At 36.2% G+C, this 24,839-nt stretch overlaps 1 protein-coding gene across 1 annotated transcript; it reads right to left on the reverse strand.

The window, feature by feature from the left end:
* Positions 1-15,935: 15,935 nt before the first annotated feature.
* LOC132313484 (uncharacterized) lies at positions 15,936-20,611 on the reverse strand. Its single transcript, XM_059812270.1, has 4 exons — positions 20,412-20,611; positions 20,098-20,183; positions 16,993-17,116; positions 15,936-16,837 (listed from the first exon to the last, which is right to left on the reverse strand). Exons 3-4 carry the CDS (start codon positions 17,073-17,075, stop codon positions 16,705-16,707), a joined length of 216 nt encoding a protein of 71 aa, XP_059668253.1. The 5' UTR covers positions 17,076-17,116; positions 20,098-20,183; positions 20,412-20,611; the 3' UTR covers positions 15,936-16,704.
* Between the last annotated feature and the right edge of the window lie 4,228 nt (positions 20,612-24,839).

The following is a 24,839-nucleotide window of genomic DNA, read 5'->3' on the forward strand; positions in this document are numbered from 1 at the left end:
TGTTTATGAAGATCGTTTTAAATCAGTTCAATTTTCAAATCCTGTATGCATTAGTTGAGCATACCAGTCTCTAATTGAACAATATATATATATTTTTTAATTTATTTGAAGAGTTTGGGTTTTAAAAGTCAACCTCGGGTCATATCACTTTCTTCTCATACATCTTACCCAAAAAAAGGACACCAAATTTCAAGTTATGATTTGCTTGGATTTCATAAAGTCTGAAGCATTAATTTAGTGCAATCAAGTTTAAGTTGAACAAAGTATGAAAAACTTTGTACATTTGAAATTTTATTTTTTATTTTATTACCGCAGAGGCATAAAAGGCAACCATCAACAAATAAAAAGTCAAATAAAAAACAGACATACAAATCTTAAAATTAAGTAAAAAAAATTAAGAACATGTTTCAAATTTGTGGAGAACGAGAGCCAAAGCTCTGTAACGGAAACCACTAAGAAAAAATTGCACCAACAGGAATGACCCAAAGATCTGGTAATCATTAAAGCAACAATTCCAAAATTACATTCATAAGGCACTCCGACAGGGGGAAGACCACCCAAAACCTCGTACAAGATCAAATCAAAGAGAAAAAAATCAGATCAAATCGGAAATAACCAAAACCAACATAGATAGGAGATCTAGCGGAAGATAAAATAACAGATCCACATATGCGAGCCGAAAACGAGCCAAACATGAGCAGATCTAACCGAATAAAAACAAAAACGGCATAAAAAAACACCTGCGGATCGAGCGCACTTATTAAAACACGCCGAATTTATTACAGCCGTGGTAAGTAGAGCATCACCTCCCCACTTCCATGGAAGGATGCAGGGAGAAAAAACGGAGGGGAGGAGAGGGTTTGGCGCAAAAAAGAGAAAGCTGAGAGAGAGAGAGAATTATTTTAGTGTTGCCTAATCCATGCAAGAGTCTTTGATTTTGATTTTTTTTTTTTTTTTTTTTTTTTTTTTTTTTTTTTGTATATTTGAATAAATGGCCACCATTTGATCTTAAATTGAATCTTGAACGAAATCATAGTATCAACAATCTCAATCTTGATAATGGGAAATTCTAATCACGTTTTGAGTTCAACTAAAAGTTTCAAATCAAATTGCAATATCTGATCTTAAGAGTGACCATTCTTTGATCTTTAAGTGTGACCATGTGTAACGAGTTAAGGTTTTGGAACCCACATCAGTCCTCATTTTTCTTGGTTCATCATTGATTTTCACTGAACTTCTCAATTGTTACATCTATAAATACTTCTTATTTATACAAATTGCCTTAATTTCTCTCTCTCTCCCCCTCTCTAAACACACGCACATGCACACGCACATATATATATATATATATATGTATGCATGTATGTTTCGAACCTTTTTTTTTTCTTTTTTTTTGTTTTTTAGGTAAAATATGTTTCGAACTTGATAAGCCATGATCTTACCCAATCCAGCTATGCCATTTGTCAAAAAATTGAATGGGGCCATCTGGTAGCACTACAAGGCCTCAAAAGGGAGAAATTATTAGATAGTTCTGGACCAATTAAATGTTAATGGTTCAAAACCATCTAATAATTTCTCTCAAAAGGGTGAAAACATAATCTAAAATTACATTTGATCTCATGAAAACTAAATAATTACCTCAAAAGCACATTATCTACTGATTAATCGAGATAACATTCACCATACAGTGCCATAATTCAAAGTAGTTAGAACCATTGCATATGCGTGAACAAGAATATATATTATTGATGGGTATTGTAACCGAGGTTTCGTTTGAACTTGAATGAATGATTTATGTGTAACTATTATTCAAGAAATATAGTTTACATTTAAGTAAGGCATGGATTCATTTGAATAAGTTATATGTGGAATTCAAATTTAATTTACAAGAAGTTAATTGAAATCAATGTTGGTAATTATTCTAATTGTACGTATAATCTCTCATACAATTAATCTAATAGTCATCGCATTTCTATTTAATTAGTGCATGGATCAATTATTAAAGATTATATATTTGTGGATTTCAAAAAAGTTTGGGGTAAGTGCAAGAAACACTCGTGAAGTATACTTTTCATAGCATTTTTACCTCTTATTTAAAAAGGCGTGCAAAAAACACCCATATTCTTTTCAATTTGTGTAAAAACACCCCTCAATTAATATAATGTCCATTTTACCCTTTTATTTTTTCAAAAATGCCCATAGCAAACATTACTCTCCACCCCAAAACCGCAACCACCGGGCAAATCGAGTTCGTGAGATTGAAGCCTTCTTCATTGCCGGTGGGTGACCCAAGTTCTTCAGCGGCCTCTGTGCGTCTTGGACGCCGCCGTCCATTCCCCTTCCTCGTTGCCAGAAGAAATTGTAAAAGATGTTAAAGGAGTCGAAATGGTAGTAAGTTTCTTCCCCTGTAATGCATCACTACGAATTTAAGGAGGAAACAAGAAAGCTTACCGTTTTCATACCCTCAATTTGAGAACTGGGTTTACAAGGACTCATCAACCTTGTGTTTTTACACTACATGATTTGAGTGAAAGTGACCTCCATATCATCTAAAGGATCAAAGTTCCAATTAGCTGTTGGGTTACGGTTCATTGGAATTTGATCCTTTAGATGATATGGAGGTCACTTTTACTCAAATCATGTAGTGTAAAAACACAAGTTTGATGAGTATATATAAATTATAATGGTGTATTATAACCAATTCAACTTCTCCATTAAAGCTTAAATTTTTTATTTTTATTTTATTTTATTTATTTTTTTAATTTTTTTTTTCTATTGCGATGAATCTGATGATCGATTAAATGGGCTATACCAGTCCAATCAAATACTTAAAAACTTAAATTTTTTGAAGTCTTTCTAATAATATGTACTGGGTTTGTTTAAAACAAGATAAGTTGCAGAGTTTTTTTTCTAATTATTTGTACTGGGTTTGTTTTGTTCCTACACCCACAATCATACCCATATCAGATTGCAACAGCTCCAATAAACAAACCAATGCCAGATATTGAATTTTTCACAACCAGCTTCAAACTCTATGGCCACCGGTGAGAAGCTCTGAGCATCACCGGCCCAACCGAAGATGAAGACATGTGCAGAGATACAACGACCGATCCGTTCCGACGAGCTCCTAGCAGCAGCGTGCATTGAAGCCGGCGAGCTCCGAATAGAATCTGTATGAACTGAACTAGAGTTCCATTGAAGACCCAACTGGTACCTCCATATAGACGGCGACCAAACCTGAAGAGCATCAACATTCAATCCATCAGAAAAGCTTCAGCGACCTTTATCGGAAAAGCTTCAGCGAACCTCAAGATTGCATTTCAGACAGAACAGAAACTTTAGCGATCAACTCCAGCAACCCATAGTTTTAGATGACTTGCATTGGAGAGCTAAAGCGACCCACCAGTTTGCGAATGAAAAGATGACGATTAAAAATAATGGATTTCAGTATTTAGAGCTTCACCAGAAAGAATGGAATTGGGTGGTGGCGGCGACGGTGATGGCCGAGATGTCGCTGACAGTCTTCTCCAGTCTTCCATTCCCTCTCTGCGGCGGCAACCACAAGATGATGAAGAAGAAATAGGGACGAGCCCTTTTTAGTCATTTCACAAAATATATATATTTTTATATATATTATAAAATGTGTTGCTAAGGGCATTTTTGTCTAATTTTTATAAATAGGACCTATTTGCACAAATGTCATAGTTTAGGGTGTTTTTTGCACTGAGGAGTGCAACATACGCTATATGCATACTATAAGAGTGATTTTTGCACTTCCCAAAAAAGTTAACGGAAATCAATTCTGATAATCATTCTAATTGCACCTACTCGACATCTTGGGATTGAAATTGGAAAAATAAATTATAATTTAACTCCAATTTAAATACTTCCAAACATAACATAAAATTTCTTCCCTAGTGCTTCTAATGTTGAAACTTGGAAGTGACATTATTCCAAGAGTTTTTTCCCAAGTTTTTTTATTTTTTATTTTTAATAACTCGGGATATTTGAGGCTTGGCTCGAATAACCGAATTAATCTCTGAGGATCCTGGAAGGACGCCTCCCAACCCCGAAGGTAACTTCTTCTCAAGTTCTTTTAACTTGTTCGTGAGGAAAAATATGTTCCCTTTAACTTTATCTACTGTTACTTTTTGACGCTCTACTCTTACTTTTTGGAACTCTAGTGTTCTTTTCTCTCCCTCTAAATCTGCTTTTCTTGTCTCTATCTTCCTTCGAAGCACCGCCATCTCGTCATCTAATGTTATAGATCGGGCATGGTTCACAACATCCACAGGATCCCAAGTCAAAGCCGACTCTTCTTTTAGTTTTTGTACAACCTACTTGTAATAAACATCAACACAAAAATATAGATATTAGGAATAAGCTTTGAGGTCATTAAATAATTGATTCGGTGAGTTGAAATTTAATTATAACTAAATTCGGGTAAATTTATTTATTTTATTAATTGTGCTTGGTTTATTTTTTTTGAAAAATTCAAAATTTAAAAAGTATACATAAATCTGTTGAGATTTGTTTCTAGAAAACAGATTTTTATAATTCTCTTAAAATAATTTTATTTTCTTAATGTTCTTGAAACAAGCCCTTCATTTTAAAGTTTATTTGATATATTGTGATATGACAATGACACTCCTAATATAAGTACATTACAATGACATCCTTGAGATTTTTTTTTTAAAAATTAATAAATGATTAGGTCTAATATCACTTGGAGAGTCATTTTTAAATTTATTTTAATTTTTTTTCAAGAATAAATTACAATAACACTCCCTAAAATTAGGTCTAATATCACTTGAAGAGTCATTTTCTTTTTAACTTTCCTTAAGACTCCTCCACTCATGTCAAATATAGAGTTAAAAATGATGTTAAATTTTATATATACCCCCACTATTTTAATGCAATATAATAAATAAAAAATATCAGAGAAGCAAAAGATGCAACTGCCCTTATTTGTGTGTGGCTATCTCTTCTCTCTCTATTTTCTTTTGTCAAGGCTCCAAGATTCTATCGTCATCTGGTTACTATTGAAAACACATTTGATAAAGCTTTATTATTATTATTAGCGTAAAGGGCAATAAACCCCCCTGAACTTTTCTCTCTCTCCCAAGAAAACCCTCCAAACTTTTATTTTTACACTAAACCCCCTAATCTATTTCCTTTTTCTACAAAAAAACTCCAAGTGACACTATTCCGGCACCTGTTCATCACCTGACCCAATATATAATTTTCAAAATGACTGAGTTGCCCTAATTACTATTAAGAAAATAAATAAATAAAAATTCCAAAAACATCTTTGTTTATCCCTAATTTTCTTCACAAGTTGCCGTTGCCATCAACAACGACCAGTCAAATGCGTGCTCAAGCTCGTCGGCCTTAGTGTCGTCTTCCTCAACATGGACGAGTTTCCTGCTATCTCCTCCGCCACACCCATGTTCACACCCATTTGACACCAAAGCCGATCTCTGCCATCACCATCGAAATCTCACCTGCCGCTTTTGCCATCACCGATCTTACCAATCAAGTCTCCGCCGAGATCGCCGCCACCATCCATCTCAGATGGAAGTCGTATTCAACAACTGAACCTGAGTTCACCGAACTCAGCCTTAACCTTGGGCTCACCGTTGTTGCACCACCGACCGACCACTTGCCCCATCAATCGTGCTGCAAGTCCAACGGCCGAACTCAGTCTCGCCGCCTCCGGACATCACAGTTGTTTTCTTGTTTTCTTAACCATCGTCAACCACCATAGCTCTCCGCTATCATCTCTGCCATCGTCAATCCCTGCCACCGATCATCACACCGCTGCTTTCCTCTGTCATCAAGCTCGCCGCCACCCACTGCCGAATCGTCCCAAGTCTGTCTCACCGGCTCTCCAACAGTCGCCATCTCTGTCTCACCGACTCTCCAACAGTCGCTAAATCTATCTCACCACTGCCCATTGCCGAAACATCCAGCTATTCCTCGCCAGTGCCGCGAGCCGCCGCGAATCGTCCCAAGTCTGTCTCACCAGAGCTCATCACTGTCCATCGCCGCATCTGCTGCTACTCCACAACCGGCCAATCCTTGCCGTCTCTCCACTGACCAGCCGAAGCCACCCTTTCCACCTTCAGCTTTAACCCTCCTTTTCTCTTTCTACATATACCAAAGTTGTGGGTTATACTTTGAACACGCCTTCTCAGTGGTCGAAGACAATTGCGACCCACATGCCATCGAAAAATAATAATAATAATAATACTTTGCATCAGACAGAAAGAGAAATGAGTGAGAGTGATAAAGGGTTGTGGGATCCCTCCTCTTCATGGTGGCGTAGGATCCCGAAGATTCATACAACAACAATTGTTATGGCTGCTAGGAGAGGACACGCAGACGTTGATTTCGTGATTATTATGGTTTGATTTGCCAAGTCGAGTCCGAGACAAAAAATCAGGAGTTAGCCGTGATTTTCGCTGGCGTTATGGGGTAGAGATGGTGGTGGTTATGGGGATAGTTGGAATGATACCTTTGCATCTGTGCTGGTGGTGCCACCAGGACTGGTTCAAAGGAAAGACGATGGTTGGTAGAGAGAAATTAGGGGATTGGGATTATGAGATTACTTAAATGTCCCTAGTATTAATGATGTGGCAATACATGATGTGGATATTTTTGTCCAAAAAAAATGGTGATAAGGTATTTGTGTTGTCACAATATTATTTGTTACTACGCAATTTTGTAATTCAACATTTTCGGTTAGCTCCTTGCCGGCAAATTTAGATTTTGTCCTCAAATTATACTTTTTAAATAGTTCAAGGGGGCATTACTTAGTTCAGAGGGGTTTTGTGCTTTTGGTTGAAAATTCAGGGGGGTTTATTGCTATTTACCCTTATTATTATTATTTTTAAAAAAATAGCCTTTTTTTTTATAACGTTTTTATAATTTAAAATATATATGAAAATTATATTAGAATTCGGATCCGGTTTGGTTTCTTGCATCTCAATTCAAATCCAACTCTAATTAAATTTGGGTTGAAAATTTTTAACCCAGGTCCAACCCTAATTATAAAAATAATTGTTCAAGCTCATGAAAAATTAGGTTTGGCTCGAGTTGTCCAATCCAAGTTATATTTCTAATTAAAATAAGACTTTGGGTAGTTGAGTCATTTTATACATGAAGCAAAGTCAAAACAAAATAAAATTGATAACAATATCATTTTACATTTATAAAATGTTGTGACACCACCTAGAAGGGAGTGAAATCCGAATCTAACTATTAAATTATTAATGATGAAGATAAATTTTAAAAATGGGGCGTACCTCAGAAATCACCGCGCGGCAGCCAACGTGAGCAACAAATTGGCAATCCTCACAAACATAGCTACTTTTAGATACGTCTCTTACTTCCTCACAAGCATCACAGTAAAACACGATATCGTTGTGTTCATCCGGATGGGATTTGATTGGAGAATGGGTGAGTGTGAGAGGATGCAAGTGATAATCAGTTTTGATTGAATGTGGAAATGTTGCAGAGCAATGGACATGGATACTGAAATGGCAGCTCACACAACGAAAGCAAGGGCCATTGATCATTTTACGACAACCTTGATCACATACATAGTTACAGTTGTAGCCCTTCCACTTTATACTTAAGAAAGCAAGAGGATGGTGATGGCTGGTAGATTTTATAGTAGGCATTAGCGAAGCACATGCGACACACATACAGAAATCTTTTTCACAAGATTGGCACACATAGCCAAAGCCCTTGGAATAGCTATTTGCACAGGCTGTGCAAATAAAAATATAAGAACGAGGTGGTGGTTCAAAGAAGAGTTTGAGAGGGTGTTGTGGGTGGAAGGGGTGATTGATTTCCTCTCCAAGTTGTGCACATGATTTGTGCAGGAAAAACCTGCATTGGGGGCAAACATAGACCAAGTTGTCCTCAAAAGGAAGCTTGCAAGCAGAGCAATCTTACAATATTCTTATTCTAATTGATGTGGCATAGAATCAATGGATGATTATGGCCAAAAAGCTGAATTTGGTGGTGGTGGTGATCAGCTTGACTTAATTCGTGGTGTTCGGTTGCTGCTGTGAGCGGAGCGCAATGCAGATCGAGTACAAATGGACACTCGGAACTAATATAGGAAAGGTTGGTGGAGAAATCCCCGCAGGCACGGCACCAACGAACACAATTATCACAATCTCGTGCGCACGAAGTAACACATTTATCTGGTGCGATGACATGGGTGAGGGTAAGACCATGTTGCGGGTGGAGGGGATGATTGATGGCAAGCTGCAGCTCAGCATACCACTTGTGGAGACTATTCCTACACTTGTTTATGCAACAAAAAGTTGTTGGAAACGGCATTAGAAAACGCAAGCTTTGGAAGGATTATTAAAAAGATTCCGCTAAGAATTTTTTGCGAATCTATTGATGAGCGCGTTCCTCTCTGCGAGGAGATGAACGTGGTATATTTATTTTCTCAAATCCGTTTCCGGGTGAATGAGAAATTGGCTCCAAAGTAAGTGATTTATAAAGCCTAAATGGGTGTGAATAAAGTGGGAAATGCTTGTCCCACATCGAAAAAGTAGCAAAGCAACCTTGAGTATATATATGTCTAGTATGGGATTTGGGTTTGGGCCCAAGGGCACCCAAGTTTTTAAGAGGGGGAGGACCTAGGCTAGCCTGGATCCGAACCAACTACCACACGCGCGCGCCGCCCGCCCGACCCGACCCGGTCCGGTCCGGGCTAGGGCGGGGCGGGGCTTGATTGTGAAATGGGTTTAACTTTTTACCCAAAGTTAGGATGGGCCTGTGTGGTAATTTTATTTTGCTGCTGGACTTATCAAAATGGGCCTGTTTACTGGGCTGAATTAATAGCCGAGTTGGGTTATTTGCTTGCTGGACTGGACGAAATTAAGGGCTGGGCTGGATCAGAATTAAAAGGATTCAGTTTTAAATTTTGAACCAAGGGTTGCACCCTTTGCAAATTAAAAACCACCAACAAATTTTAATTCTGATTGGTCAACAATGGTTGCACCCATTCGGACTATGGGTGCACCCATTGAGAATAGGCACCAACAAGCCTATAAATACCCATCATTGGGTTCATTTCTTTACACACCAAATTCAGAAATCTTCTTCTCTTCTTCTGAATTTCTTCTTCTAATTCTTCTTGTTCGGTTTAGCCACTGGTTTGGGTCAACCTAAACTGGTTTGGATTGGGTTCGAACCTTGGTTTCCGAGTTAGGGTTCAATCCTGGTCTCTGAGTCTGAGTTCATCAGAGAGTACTACACCGAGCCGGTTCGCCTATTCCATTGGTTTGAAGTGCTACTACCAAAGGAAGAAAAGTCGTTGTATCCTGGGAGATAGACGCCGAAGAGTCCGTTAGCACCGTAGCGGGGCGTATCTGTCTTAAGGCTATAGAATTAAATTCTAGCCTCGACTTTATCAGGTTCTTTTATAGTTTTATTTTCTTGATATTAAACTATATAAATATATATATATAGATTATTATAATAAATATTATATTTACAAATAATATTTAAATAAATTATACTATAGTATATGATACATTAATTTATTTTTATTAACAATCTTAAGACAGATAACTTTATACTATAGTAATAATTATTTAATTATTATTCTTGTTATAATTATAATTTGACTCGTGGTCTGTATATCAATATATAACAGACAAATGGCAAGTACGAGTATTACTGTGCCTAATGTTCCCGTCAGTCATGGGGAGAAGCCCGAAAAATTCAACGGGACAGAGTTTAAAAGGTGGCAACAGAAAATGATGTTCTACCTTACAACTCTGAATCTAAGCAAGTATCTGACTGAGACTGCTCCAGTGTTAGATGAGGGTGATACAGACATTACCAAGCTTGGAGCTGTTGATACATGGAAGCATGGAGACTCTATGCAAGAACTACATCCTCAATGGATTGGACAACACCTTATATAATGTGTACAGTCCAATAAATACTGCTAAAGAGCTTTGGGAGTCGTTAGACAAAAAGTATAAAACAGAGGATGCTGGATTGAAGAAATTCGTGGTTGGACGATTTCTGGACTTCAAAATGATAGACTCCAAGACAGTCGTGAGCCAAGTGCAGGAGCTCCAGTTAATCCTACATGAGATACATGCTGAGAAGATGACATTGAGTGAATCCTTTCAAGTAGCTTCAATCATTGAAAAGCTGCCACCTACTTGGAAAGATTTCAAAAATTACTTGAAGCATAAGCGCAAGGAAATGGGGCTCGAAGACTTAATTGTCAGGCTGAGAATTGAAGAAGATAACCGTACATCTGAAAAAAGAGCCGGAAATTCTTCCATAGTGTCAAAGGCAAATGTAGTGGAAGCAGGACAGAAAAATAAGAAGAGGAAGCACTCTGGAGAAGGTCCTAGCCAAGGAAACTACAAGAAGTTCACTGGGAAGTGTTTCATATGCGGCAAGCTAGGACACCGAGCTAAAGATTGTCGTAGCCGCAAAATACATCATAACCCCAAGAAGAAGACCACTGAGGTGCACATAGCTGAAGAAGATAAGTTGACAGCTGATGTATCAGAGTTAAATCTTTCAGCTGTGGTTTCTGAAATCAACCTGGTAAGCAACAACAGAGAATGGTGGGTGGACACAGGAGCAACTCGTCATGTTTGCTCTGAAAAGAGGATGTTCACTACCTATGAAACTATAAATAATGAAGAACAACTCTACATGGGGAATTCTTCTACTGCAAAGGTTGAAGGACAAGGAAAAATCAAGCTGCTAATGACCTCAGGGAAAGAGCTCACTCTTAATAATGTGCTGCATGTACCAGACATCAGGAAGAACTTGGTCTCTGGGTCACTACTAAGCAAGAATGGGTTCAAGCTGGTCTTTGTATCTGATAAGTTTGTGCTGACTAAGAATGGGGTGTATGTGGGCAAAGGGTATTTAAGTAATGGACTATTTAAGTTCAATGTAATGACTGTTGTACCCAAAGCTATTAATGATAATAATAAAGCTAGTGCTTCTTCTGCTTATATTATTGACTCATCTGATGTATGGCATGGTAGGTTAGGACATGTTAATTATGATACTATTCGTAGATTGGTTAACATGGAATCTATACCTAAATTTAATATTGATTTAAATCAAAAATGCCAAACATGTGTAGAAGCAAAATTGACTAGAACCTCATTTCACTCCATAGAGCGAAGTACTGAACCTCTAGCATTAATTCACAGTGATATCTGTGACTTTAAATCTGTGCCAACTAGAGGTGGGAAAAAGTATTTCGTTACTTTTATTGATGACTGCACAAGATATTGTTATGTATACTTGTTAAGAAGTAAAGATGAAGCCTTGGAAATGTTTAAACATTACAAGAATGAGGTTGAGAATCAACTTGGAAAAAAGATAAAGATGTTTAGAAGTGATAGAGGTGGTGAATACGAAATACCATTCGCTGACATTTGTTCAGAACATGGTATTATTCACCAGACTACCGCTCCTTATTCACCTCAACAGAACGGTGTTGCTGAACGCAAAAATCGTACCTTAAAAGAAATGATGAATGCTATGTTGATAAGTTCTGGTTTAACCCAGAATTTGTGGGGGGAAGCTTTACTCTCTGCTAATTATGTTCTCAACAAGGTACCTCAAAAGAAATCAAATGTGACACCTTATGAATTATGGAAAGGTCAAAAACCTTCCTATAAATTCTTAAAAGTGTGGGGGTGTTTAGCTAAGGTTGCGGTTCCTACTCCTAAGAAAGTTAAGATAGGACCAAAAACCTTTGATGGTATTTTCATAGGCTATGCACAGAATAGTAGTGCATATCGTTTTCTTGTGCATAAATCAGACATTCCTGATATCCATGTCAATACAATTATTGAGTCAAGGAATGCTTATTTCTTTGAGGATATATTTCCTTGCAAAAATCCTCTTAAAAGAAATTATGATACTGCTAATAGCAATATACAAGAGAATATAGACCAAGAGTCTATAGATGATAAAAATGAGGAAGAACCTAGACGTAGCAAAAGAGCTAGAACGTCTAAGTCATTCGGTCCTGACTTTCTGACATATATATTGGAGAATGAGCCACAAAGCTACAAGGAAGCTATGTCTTCTCCTGAAGCTAATTTATGGAAAGAAGCCATAAATAGTGAAATTGAATCCATCATGCAAAATCATACTTGGGAGTTGGTGGATCTTCCTCCTGGTACTAAACCTTTAGGGTATAAGTGGATTTTCAAGAGGAAGATGAAGCCTGATGGTTCAATTGAAAAATATAAAGCCCGACTTGTTGCTAAGGGATATAGGCAAAAAGAAGGCCTGGATTATTTTGATACATATTCACCAGTCACAAGAATAACATCCATTAGATTGTTACTAGCTATTGCAGCACTGCAAAACTTAGAAATACATCAAATGGATGTTAAGACTGCCTTCTTAAATGGTGAATTAGAGGAGGAAATCTATATGGAACAACCTGAAGGGTTTATAGTTCCAGGGAAAGAAAAGAAGGTGTGCAAACTTGTAAAATCCTTATATGGATTAAAACAAGCACCTAAACAATGGCATGAAAAATTTGACAAAGTGATGTTGTCAAATGGTTTTAAAATTAATGAGTGTGATAAATGTGTGTATGTGAAAAACACTCAAAATGGATATGTCATTGTGTGCCTATATGTGGATGATATGCTAATAATGGGTAGTAATGATGTTATAATCAAAACTACTAAAAAGATGTTGACCAAAAATTTTGATATGAAAGATTTAGGCATAGCAGATGTCATACTAGGAATTAAGATTTCTAGAACATCAGATGGTCTAGTATTATCTCAATCTCACTATATTGAGAAAATATTAGAAAAGTTTAATAAAGGGGATAGTAGTCTTGTAAAGACTCCTGTTGATGTAAATCTTCATTTATCGAAAAATACTGGTCCTAGCATATCACAACTTGAGTATTCTCGCATTATAGGAAGCTTAATGTACTTGACGAATTGCACACGCCCAGACATAGCATACTCAGTTAATAAATTGAGTAGATATACTAGTAATCCAGGAAAGAACCATTGGACTGCAATAATTAGGGTTCTAAGGTATTTAAAATATACTATAAGTTATGGATTACATTATTCTAGATATCCAGCTGTACTTGAAGGATACAGTGATGCTAATTGGATATCAGATACTAAGGATTCTAAATCCACAAGTGGCTATGTCTTTACTATTGGAGGAGGTGCCATGTCTTGGAAATCTTCAAAACAAACTTGTATTGCCAGATCCACTATGGAATCTGAATTTATTGCTTTGGATAAAGCAGGTGAAGAAGCTGAGTGGCTTCGTAATTTCTTAGAAGATATTCCAAATTGGCCTAAACCGGTGCCCGCTATATGTATACATTGTGATAGTCAATCAGCAATTGGAAGGGCACAAAGTAATATGTACAACGGTAAGTCTCGACATATACGTCGACGACATAATACCGTTAGACAATTGCTCTCAAGTGGGATAATCTCAATAGATTATATCAGGTCAAAAGATAATTTAGCGGATCCGTTTACAAAAGGTTTGACAAGAGAGCAAGTATATAGTTCATCGAGGGGAATGGGATTAAAGCCGAAAGCTAACGAGTCATCTTAATGGAAACCCAACCTAGTTGACTGGAGATCCCAAGATCTAGGTTCAAAGGGACAACAGAAATTCTGAATGGCTCACCAGAAGCACTGGGAAGATTCAATCTTCTACCCATTTCTATGATGAAACAGTGTTACCTACAGCGATGAGTAGGATAAGCTATGCTTTTAATGACTCTTATACCTTGAAAATTCAAGTGGGGTATGGTAGGATACTCTTAATAAGAAGTCACCTATATGAGTGTGAAGTGGGGCCGCTTCTATGAGAACTTCCAAGGCTAAGTTTTCTGGAGCGCTCATGAAATACCAGGCGTTGTTCAGGGCCATATGAACACAACCGTGAGAACCGACTTTGTGTGGGAAGGAATTGTGTGTTTGCTATTGTCTTGGTTTACATCAATGGCTGAACAGTTCAAGACATAATGTTCACTGGTTAGCTAGTAAATCCGATAGTAATACACTAGGGAAGGTTCAAGGCCAAAAACTACCTATCCCGATGCAGTAACTTTCCAATAGTACTCTCTATAGTGTCTGTATCTTCTCCTTTTGTAATTTGCGAAAATTTTCATTCATGTGGGGGATTGTTGGAAACGGCATTAGAAAACGCAAGCTTTGGAAGGATTATTAAAAAGATTCCGCTAAGAATTTTTTGCGAATCTATTGATGAGCGCGTTCCTCTCTGCGAGGAGATGAACGTGGTATATTTATTTTCTCAAATCCGTTTCCGGGTGAATGAGAAATTGGCTCCAAAGTAAGTGATTTATAAAGCCTAAATGGGTGTGAATAAAGTGGGAAATGCTTGTCCCACATCGAAAAAGTAGCAAAGCAACCTTGAGTATATATATGTCTAGTATGGGATTTGGGTTTGGGCCCAAGGGCACCCAAGTTTTTAAGAGGGGGAGGACCTAGGCTAGCCTGGATCCGAACCAACTACCACACGCGCGCGCCGCCCGCCCGACCCGACCCGGTCCGGTTCGGGCTAGGGCGGGGCGGGGCTTGATTGTGAAATGGGTTTAACTTTTTACCCAAAGTTAGGATGGGCCTGTGTGGTAATTTTATTTTGCTGCTGGACTTATCAAAATGGGCCTGTTTACTGGGCTGAATTAATAGCCGAGTTGGGTTATTTGCTTGCTGGACTGGACGAAATTAAGGGCTGGGCTGGATCAGAATTAAAAGGATTCAGTTTTAAATTTTGAACCAAGGGTTGCACCCTTTGCAAATTAAAAACCACCAACAAATTTTAATTCTGATTGGTCAACAATGGTTGCACCCATTCGGACTATGGGTGCACCCATTGAGAATAGGCACCAACAAGCCTATAAATACCCATCATTGGGTTCATTTCTTTACACACCAAATTCAGAAATCTTCTTCTCTTCTTCTGAATTTCTTCTTCTAATTCTTCTTGTTCGGTTTAGCCACTGGTTTGGGTCAACCTAAACTGGTTTGGATTGGGTTCGAACCTTGGTTTCCGAGTTAGGGTTCAATCCTGGTCTCCGAGTCTGAGTTCATCAGAGAGTACTACACCGAGCCGGTTCGCCTATTCCATTGGTTTGAAGTGCTACTACCAAAGGAAGAAAAGTCGTTGTATCCTGGGAGATAGACGCCGAAGAGTCCGTTAGCACCGTAGCGGGGCGTATCTGTCTTAAGGCTATAGAATTAAATTCTAGCCTCGACTTTATCAGGTTCTTTTATAGTTTTATTTTCTTGATATTAAACTATATAAATATATATATATAGATTATTATAATAAATATTATATTTACAAATAATATTTAAATAAATTATACTATAGTATATGATACATTAATTTATTTTTATTAACAAAAGTTGGACCACAAGAACCAGATCGCTACTTTTCGCACCCATAACAGAATATATCCTCAGCATCATTTTGGAGGATCAATGGGGATGTTCATGGCTGATATGTTGAATCTCCTCCATCCATACTACTCACTCACTATAATTGGTAGTAAGGTGGATGGAGCAGATTAAAGAGGTACTGTAAAAGGGAAATTAATGTTACTGATGCTTATCCCATTGACTTCTTCATATTTTCTAGTACCAATAATTGTTTAATAGGCAACTAGTAATTAACAACAACAAATGATGTATACAAACTGTGGATCACGAGAATTGTTTAATAGGCAAGTAGTAATTAACAACAACAAAGTTCCATTAAAAAAAATAAAAAAATAAAATAGCGGCAGCTTTGTCAAACATCAAGGCAATAATTTTCTCTAGGGAAGATAATCTTTACAAAGAGTATTACTTCATATTTTCAATACTTGTTTAATAGACAAGTAGTAATTAACAACAAATGATGTATACAAACTGTGGATCATGAGAATTGTTTAATAGGCAAGTAGTAATTAACAACAACAAATGACGTATAAATTGCAACAAACTGTGGATGATGTACAAGTTGCAACAAACTGTGGATCATGATGATCATTGTTTATTGGGGTCATAATTGTTTGTTTTGAAAGAGGTTTACAGTAAGCAACAACAACTGAGTCTTGGTCTTCGGAACTAAAATACCATATATTTAGTTTGTCTTGTTGTTAACCACTCTCCCCTCGTTTTAGGGATTCATTGCGGAGTTTTCAAATATATATTACTCCATTTCTAAGACACCCACCATGAGAAAACCTTGCCATGAGAACCAAGACGCCAACATAACATAAGAGCTTGGTCCAAGCAAGAAGAGCAAAAGACCATAGTACCTTCATGGCGTTGGCTCACCCTCTACCTCAAGCTATAGGTTTTGTAACTCAACCCAAACAAATCATTAAGAGAAACAAATAATTGAAGAAAAAAGTTGGAAAAACCAATTGAGATTCATCCACCATAACAGTTGTTGACACCGCCACACCTCCATCCCACCCGTGCCCTAGTCCGTAATACGTCGTTAAACCTTTTTTTTTTTTCCTGAATAATATGTCGTTAAACTTATACAGTCTCAATCCATAGTTCCATCAATGGAGAAAGTATAGAAGTTGGACCACTTATTCATTCCACACAAAAATGCAAAGTACTTGCCACTACTAAAAAGTTAGCATCTTCACAAAATATATTACTTCTTTGGGTAAGTTTGATGGTCGGGTCCAACGTCACGTGAACCAGTGTTGATATAAGGTCCTCGGAAAGTCGCCTGAGGTGGTAGTGGCTTTGATGAATCAATCACAGGTGTCTTTGATGACTTGGACCTGGATTTAACAAATCATCATATTGCAATTTCCATTGCAGCAATGTTATATAAATATAACTTTACCGGAATAAAAAAAAAATGTTACATAATTAGAGACAATTAAGTCTCAACAATGTTGACATTATTAAATAAATTGCAAAAAAAATTACTTACGCCATGTAAAAAGGAAATGCTAAGCCTGCAGCTGCAAAAGCCAGCAAGCCTGTAGCAACAAGGACATTGCGCTTTCTGGACATCAAGATTGCTAAAGCAGGCCAAACTCTAAACAGCAACAAAACTAACAGGGAAAAAAGAGTCAAATGTATGAAAACACATCATTAAACTATAAAATAAAAAATTTTGATACAAAAAACATATAAATTACATTTACATTCTATATATTCTTTAAATTCTATATGTTAAATTAGTATGATTTAGATTTAAGTTAATATATATATATATATATATACTAGAAGTACAAGTGACACTAAGGAATCACTTCAGTGGTACATGTGCTAGTCAATCACATGGTACAACTACGTACCATTGCGCCATATGTACGGAACAAAAAAGGAGAAAAATGTAATCAATTTTCAAATAACCCCAATTTGGCCCAATTTCCTAATTTAAGGCTACATAGACAAAGACCACATGATTTCTGAATGTCATAGTGAATCTCCACAATCCCCCTCTAAAAACCCCAGTTTGGCCCAAGATATTTGAATTTTGAATATATGACATGCACATATGATGTAATATAAGGGAAAAAATAAAGTTCTACAAAGAATATATATTCATAACAATAAGGGCATATGTATGTACAAGAATATCAATATCCGTATAACAATAAAAGCATAAGAAACAAAACAAGAAAGAATAAGAAAATATCAATCTCAGAATATCAATTATCACAAAAGTGTATAAGTTATTATGGTTGAGAAGTAAGGCAAGTAGGGAACAACAATGAAATGCCTTACAAAATAAATCTATCAAATTTGAATATCTGATACTAGTTATAACACTGATTCATCAAAAACATAACCTATTATGAAATGATTTTAACTAAAGATATCAATCCTAACTCGTCAATTTAGTTCAGATATCATGTTAGAACACCAATTGTGCAAAACATTATCTTATGAGTTTAACAGCTAGCTCGTATGGTAGTTTGAAAAAATTGTGATACAACATAATGACAAGAAACCTATATACGTAGAAACAAAGAATGCTTCTGAGTCTTTATCATGGCCAAGCTCCCAGCTTATTTTATTTTCTGCCTTCTTAGTGTTTAATAGACTACTGTTTTGCAACATGGAATAATAATACCGTTAGCATTGCAAGATCCACTGAACAAATTCATGTCAATTTCCAACTATTAGTTTCAAAATATTTTAATCAAATTAAAAAACTAACAACGAATCAGAATCTATATTTTTTTCCCCTAAGAAAGATTTTATTAAACAACCAGACAAGCTACAAGACCAAAAGAGGGCATCCCTTTTGTTGGGTGGAGACATGTCTGGAAGTAGGAATGGTGTCTGCACAACAATTACAATCTCTCATTCCATAACCAATCTCTATGGTATGTTTTTCAAACAGACTACAAAAACTTGAAGTGTGTGTGTATTGGATTTTTGGGAGGGGGTCACCACAATTATCAACTGAGTATTTGATTAATATATTGTAATTAATGTAGAGCATATTATATGAATTTAATCCTATTTGATGAGATAATAATACAAGAAAATGTGTTTCTTTCTCAACTTACGTTCTTACTAGAGATAACATAGCTATAGAAAGCAATAACGCCTAATGGTTTCTTTTCGTTAATCGAGTTACCAGACTAATTTAAAAACAGTTCTAATGCATTTAGTTGACTAGTGGAGGTGTAGTTTCTATCTATATGTGTAACTCATTCTAGTTGAATTTGCTTCTTTAGGACTAAAAGAAAACACATTATAGGACAGTCTACTTATGTAGGCCATTAGTCCATTATGTATTATCCATTTTACTTATGGAAATGACCCAAAGTGATGCCTTAGTTTAATAAATTTAAGGTGTCAAAAGGGGAAAAATATAAAACAAACAAAATATAGAAATCACAATTAAGGAGAGAAAGGTAGTCAAACTGGCACTCCATCAAATGTATGGCATTTAAGGACACAGAGTTTTGGCCTGAATTCTCCATAACATTACTATTATAAAAGAAACAAAAAATAAAGTTTTTATCAAGTGATTATTTGCAGATGAAACAAATCAACTATACTTATGAAGTTTTTATCAAATGAAGTTCACTCCTGTCACTTGTAAACAAAGGAATTCCATGCAAATTCTTTAGTTTTTGGGCTGACCATGAGGAATCCCTTCCTACAGTAGCTAGAGTGTGGAGGTATAACATTAATTATGTGAATCCCATCTGAGGTGCTAATCCAAAAAAATGATTTTCTTTTCCTCTTGAGCAAACAATGAAACAAACAAAAGGAGAACTAAATAAAACCCAGATGTCTTAAATCCTGAAAGCTGCAGAAGCAACTGCTTGAGGGAGGTGATCCGGATCCAAAGTGTCATAAAACTTAAATTTGAAGCCTCATTGGTCAACTTATGCGCTACTGAATTGTTCTGGTGAAAAGAAAGTAAATGTCTACCATACCAAGGATCAATACCAATGAAACACAGTTGTTTAAACATTTTAATGGAAAAAATGTCAACACCATATACAAGATCAGAGAGATACATACTGGCTTGGATTTTACTCTGTACTGACAATTTAGCGGGAAATGATAGATAAATAATAATAATAATTTAAAAAAAAAAAAAAAAAACCGTAGTGATGGTACTAATATCCAACAAGAACAAAGAAACCAAATGTTGAACACAATACAATGTAACTTCAACCATGATGTTATAAGCAAAGAATCAGAATTCAATAATCCCAAAGCTAAAAATTATAAACTGGGGGCGGATATATAAAATATCCGAATATTACCATCAAGACAACAAATTTTCAGATTTCAATGAGAATGTGAAACCCTAAAACCAACTGGCCAATATACTTGTTCTGGACCCTTTTTTTGCTTCTAGAGTCCTCATAAAAATAAAAATTAAAATTATAGCAATTACTTTTCTATTGAGATAGCTTTTCCAACCAACCAAACGGAGTCACGAAATATCAGCTAATAGGTTTCAAACACGCGGCAGTACTGTAAATTATCTGAAAGTGATGAAGAATAAGAGGGAGAAACGAAGAGAGAAATGAGAGTTCGGAGAAGAAGAACTAACCTGTGCGATTTCCCTCAGCGATTCAGACCACAAGCTCTCGGTAATTTCTCCCTTCGATTGTTAGGGCTTCTGGTAATTTTGAAACCCTAAAACAAGTATTCGTATCATCACATAAAAAAACCAGCGAAAGACCCCAAAATAAATAAATAAATAAATAAATAAAATCAAAGCAAAGCAATGAAATAACAGAGGATGAGATCGAAGATCAAAGCCTGGCACTTGAAGCTATCTAAAGAAACTGGTTCTCGATTCTATATAAATGAACATTAATTATCCACTAAAATTAAAATTAAGAAAAAAATGGTGTCATCAACCTCCTGTAATACGAACAAAGAAGAAGGGTCGGGTCGATGATTTCCCTGACCAGAAGTCAGAACTATGATCCAGAAGCAGCTGAAGCACAAAATTTTCTGCAATTCCACGGGATAATAGTATGCCTAAGGATGAGGACTTGGAGAAGCTTTAACCGAAAATTTTCAACTAAAACTTCCAATTTCTTATATTATATTTGTTTATATGAAAATGAAAATAAAAATAAATCAATGATATATTGTACTGAAAAAAATTACAAACAATGAATTTATATTTCAACATTTAAAAGTAGGCTAAAAAAAATTTAAATTAAAATTTCAATGAGTTTAGTCAACGAGTGAAAAGCCCCGAATTATTGAAATGTAATGGTGCATGGGTTGATTTGGGTAGGGAATGCAATTCTCATTTCTATCCTCATTTATCATTAGTTATCTCCAATTTTTCATTTCCGTCCCCTCTCTAAAAAGACGAATTTTGTAAAATATTTTTTCAATAGTATTACGAATTTAAACAATAAATAATAAAATAAAATTTTAACTAATAATAATTTTTTTCCCTTAATATTATTACAGGAATATCAAAATAATACATACAATATAAGTTTTCAAATAAGAATATTACAAAAAGAATATATTAGGATTTGCTTAATTTATATTTCATATTATTAAATATAAATTAAGCAAATTATATAATAATTTCTTACTATAAACAGGGCAGCACAACCTTCTCCCGAAATCATTTAATCATCCCTAGAATCGCTCTAAACGAGACAAGGTGGGGCGACTAGTCGACAAAGCGGAATATTTTGTTATCCCTTAATTAATGTTGTAGTTAAGATTTCAGTTGAAATATTTTTTTATTTTTTAAAAAATAATAATAAATGGAATTTGGTTCAATTATACATCAATATAACAACAGGTGTTTAAAAAATTTTATTTCTTTATTTTTGTGGATTCAAGACACCCTACTTTTGTAACCCGTTTCTTATAAACAAGAGAAACAAATCTATCCCTTGCTTACCTCATAAATCTTTTGATCAATCTTCATTTTTGGGGCCTTTAAAAAGATCATGTTTTTCTGTAGATCGATCCAAAACCAACCTTAAATCAATCCAATTCATGTGAAAGCATTTTGAGGCTTGGAGTTCAAATGAAGCATTACATGCTTAACCAATCATTAGACATAGTCCATGCAAAATGTTAAACCCGCAATTGCAAAATTCAATCCAACGATAAACCATCTAAAAATGAATCCGACATGTTGCTTGGGTGGCATTCCAAGCGCTTCTTCTCAAGGGCTTCTACCGTGGTCATCAGCAACTCTACTTTTGTTTTTCGATCCTCTACTTTTGCTTTTTTAGCTTCTACTTTTTCTTTTTCTTTCCCTATCTGCATGCGAAGCACCATGATCTCTTCATCTAGTGCCGATCGGGCAAGGTCCACAAGATCCTCATGCTTCCAAGCCAAGGCCGACTTTTCCCCTTGTGTTCGTACAATCTAATAAGAACCCACATAAGCAATAAATAGACCCATTAGGGTCGGACAAAAATGAGTTATATTTTTTCTACCACTGATCTCTTCCTCTAAGGAATTATTTATTTATTTATATTTTTTAGAAATCTGAAAATAAAAAACTACAGTAATTAAAAAGGTTCTTAAATTTTAAAATGGGGGCGTACCTTAGAGACCACGTAGTTGCAGTCAATATGAGCAACAAAGTGACATTCCTCACAATAATAAGTGCTTTGAGATAAGTTTCTTCTTTCTTCGCAACCATCACACAGTATAAGTCCGAGTCATCCTCTTCATCCGGGCTGTCCTTGATTGGAGAATTGGTAAGGTGAGAGGATGTAAGTGACAGTCAATTTTGATTATAACCGACAATATTGCAGGGCAATGGACATGGAAAGTGAAATTGCAGCTCACACATTGAAAGTAAGGGCGTTCAATCATCTTACTACAAATGTTACATGAAAACCGACCCTGACGCTGAACATTTATGAAAACAAGAGGATGCTCATGGAGTGTACATCTTATGTTGGGTGTTAGTGAAACACATCTGGCACACGGATAGAAATGCTCGTCATCTTGCATTGCATTTACCATGTGTCTTTTGCTTATACATGAACAGTAGTAGACAAAACCAATAATATCAACTCCACATGCGATGCATGGAACACCAAATGAACGCGGTGGTTGAAGGAGGAGGGTGAGAGGGTGTTGTGGGTGAAAGGGGTGGTTGTTTTCCGCTGGTAATTCTGCACATGATTATTGCAGTGAATACTTGCATTGGAGGCAAAGATAGGCCAAGTAGTCCTGAAAAGGGAGCTGGCAAACAGAGCATCTCAGGGCCATATTCTTATTGGTGTGGTATTGAATCAATGGATGAGTTTGGCCAAACTGTTGAATTTGGTGGTGGCGATCATCATGACTACTTTGGTGGTCTTGGGTGGGCGTGAGCGAAGCACATTTAGAATCGAATTCAAATGGACACTCAGAACACCTGTAGGAAAAATTATTGGAATCGTTCCCACAGGCAACGTATTCACGACCATCTGTTTTGAAGACGAGGGAGAGAGTATGTTGCGGGTGGAGGGGATGTTTCATAACAAGCTGCAACTTAGCACACGACCTGTGGAGCCTAAAATTGCAGTATTCAAACGCGCAAGAATAGGCTAGACCAGAGCAGATTTCTCTGCACCCAGAACAACTTATATTATCAATAATATTCTTGATGAACAATGGATGTTCATGGCTGAAATGTTGAATCTCCTCCATCAGTATTGACACTAGCTATAATTGGTAAGGGAGAGAATATTGGAGCAAATAGCAAAGGCACATGCGTAGAGGAGGAGACGAGAGAGGTAAATGGATAATGAGAAAGAGGGTTGACTATAAATGTTGATTCTAGTAGGAATAGTTTATAAACTTTATAGTATTGCAGTAGCCTACATCGTAGGCAAGTGGTAATTAAACAATACTGTATATGATTTTTATACTTTTGCAACAAAATGTTTAATCTCCATCACTACTGACGCTGTGATTGGTGAAGGTGATAATACTGGAGCAATTAGCAAAAGCGTAATGAGAGAGGACTTGTCTTTAAATAAATGTTGATTCTTATCCCAGTTTCTTCATATTTTCTAGTACCAATAGTTTATAGTACGAGGTTGTAGGCAAGTGGTAATTACCAAAACATGATTTATAAGTTTACAACAAATTGTGGAACTTGAGGATTCTTTATTGGGATTGAATTGTTTGTGCAAGTTTTTAAACAACTCGTGAGGTTTCTAGTACGTGGTCCCTGTGTTTACCATGTAGTTTGTCATTCTTGTAACCGGTCACCATGTCTTTCTTTTGTCACCGTCTTTCTTTTACTCCCCTTTTAAGTAGTCATGCGCGGTGCAACTGTTGACAAATTTGGAGTTTCAAATTTGGAGAATGGCTTAAAATATGTCATCGCTTATATTATTAGTTGCATATGTTATCGCTTACATAAGTAGTTGCATATGTCATCGCTTACCTCAGGCTTTGCATATGTCATCGCTTACATCAGGCTTTGCTTACATCATCAGGGAGATTTGTTGGTTATAAATAGATCTTATATCTCATAATTTCATTCATTCGAAAATCATTCAAGAGCATTCATATGAGCAAAGAGAGTTTGGAAAAAATAATATTTATTTTCTCATTTGTGAGCCTTTTGTAACCTTTTGGATTTTGATATCAGTACATTGATCTTGAGCTCCCGTGGACGTAGGCACATTGCCGAACCACGTAAATCTTTGTCTTCCTTTTGTGTGTGTGTTTTCTCCTATTTATGATTTTGTGAGTGTATTCTTTTTGTGTGTGTGATTACAACCACCATTATTTATTTGTTGGGCCCACGCTTCCGCACAACAAATTGGTATCAGAGCACCACGGTTCAGTTCTTTTCGGTGATCGTGATAGTTGAAAAAGAAGATGGCAACCGCAAAATTTGATATTGAAAAATTTGATGGGCGCAATAACTTCAACATGTGGCAATGCGAAGTTATGGATACTCTGACTCAACAAGATTTAGACACTGCTCTGGGGAAGGAGAAACCAGAAGAAATGAAGGAACAAGATTGGAAAAAGATCAATCGTAAGGCTTGTGGTCAAATTCGGCTTTATCTCGGAAAGGATCAGAAATATCCTTTCATGCATGAAGTTTCAGCAGACGAGCTTTGGACGTAACTGGAGAAGAAGTATATGACAAAGAGCATTGAAAATCGGCTCTATTTGAAAAAGAAGCTCTTCCAGTTTGATTATAAAGAAGGTATGTCAATGTCCAAACATCTAGATAATTTTAACAAAATTCTTGCTGATTTGCAAAATTTGGATGTTAAAATTGATGATGAAGATAAAACATTATTATTGTTAAATTCTCTGCCTGATTCATATGAACAT

This window comes from Cornus florida, unplaced genomic scaffold (genome assembly GCF_030987335.1).
Source record: "Cornus florida cultivar Cherokee Brave unplaced genomic scaffold, ASM3098733v1 CherokeeBrave_3.0.0_Hap2_Chr06, whole genome shotgun sequence".
Taxonomy (NCBI): domain Eukaryota; kingdom Viridiplantae; phylum Streptophyta; class Magnoliopsida; order Cornales; family Cornaceae; genus Cornus; species Cornus florida.

Bases quoted from the DNA above. Each gene is read 5' to 3' on its own strand.
- LOC132313484 (XM_059812270.1), bottom strand. From the start codon at position 17,075: ATGTCCAGAAAGCGCAATGTCCTTGTTGCTACAGGCTTGCTGGCTTTT. The intron at 16,838-16,992 runs GTAAGTAATTTT...TGTTAAATCCAG, and splicing joins GCATTTCCTTTTTACATGGC to GTCCAAGTCATCAAAGACAC.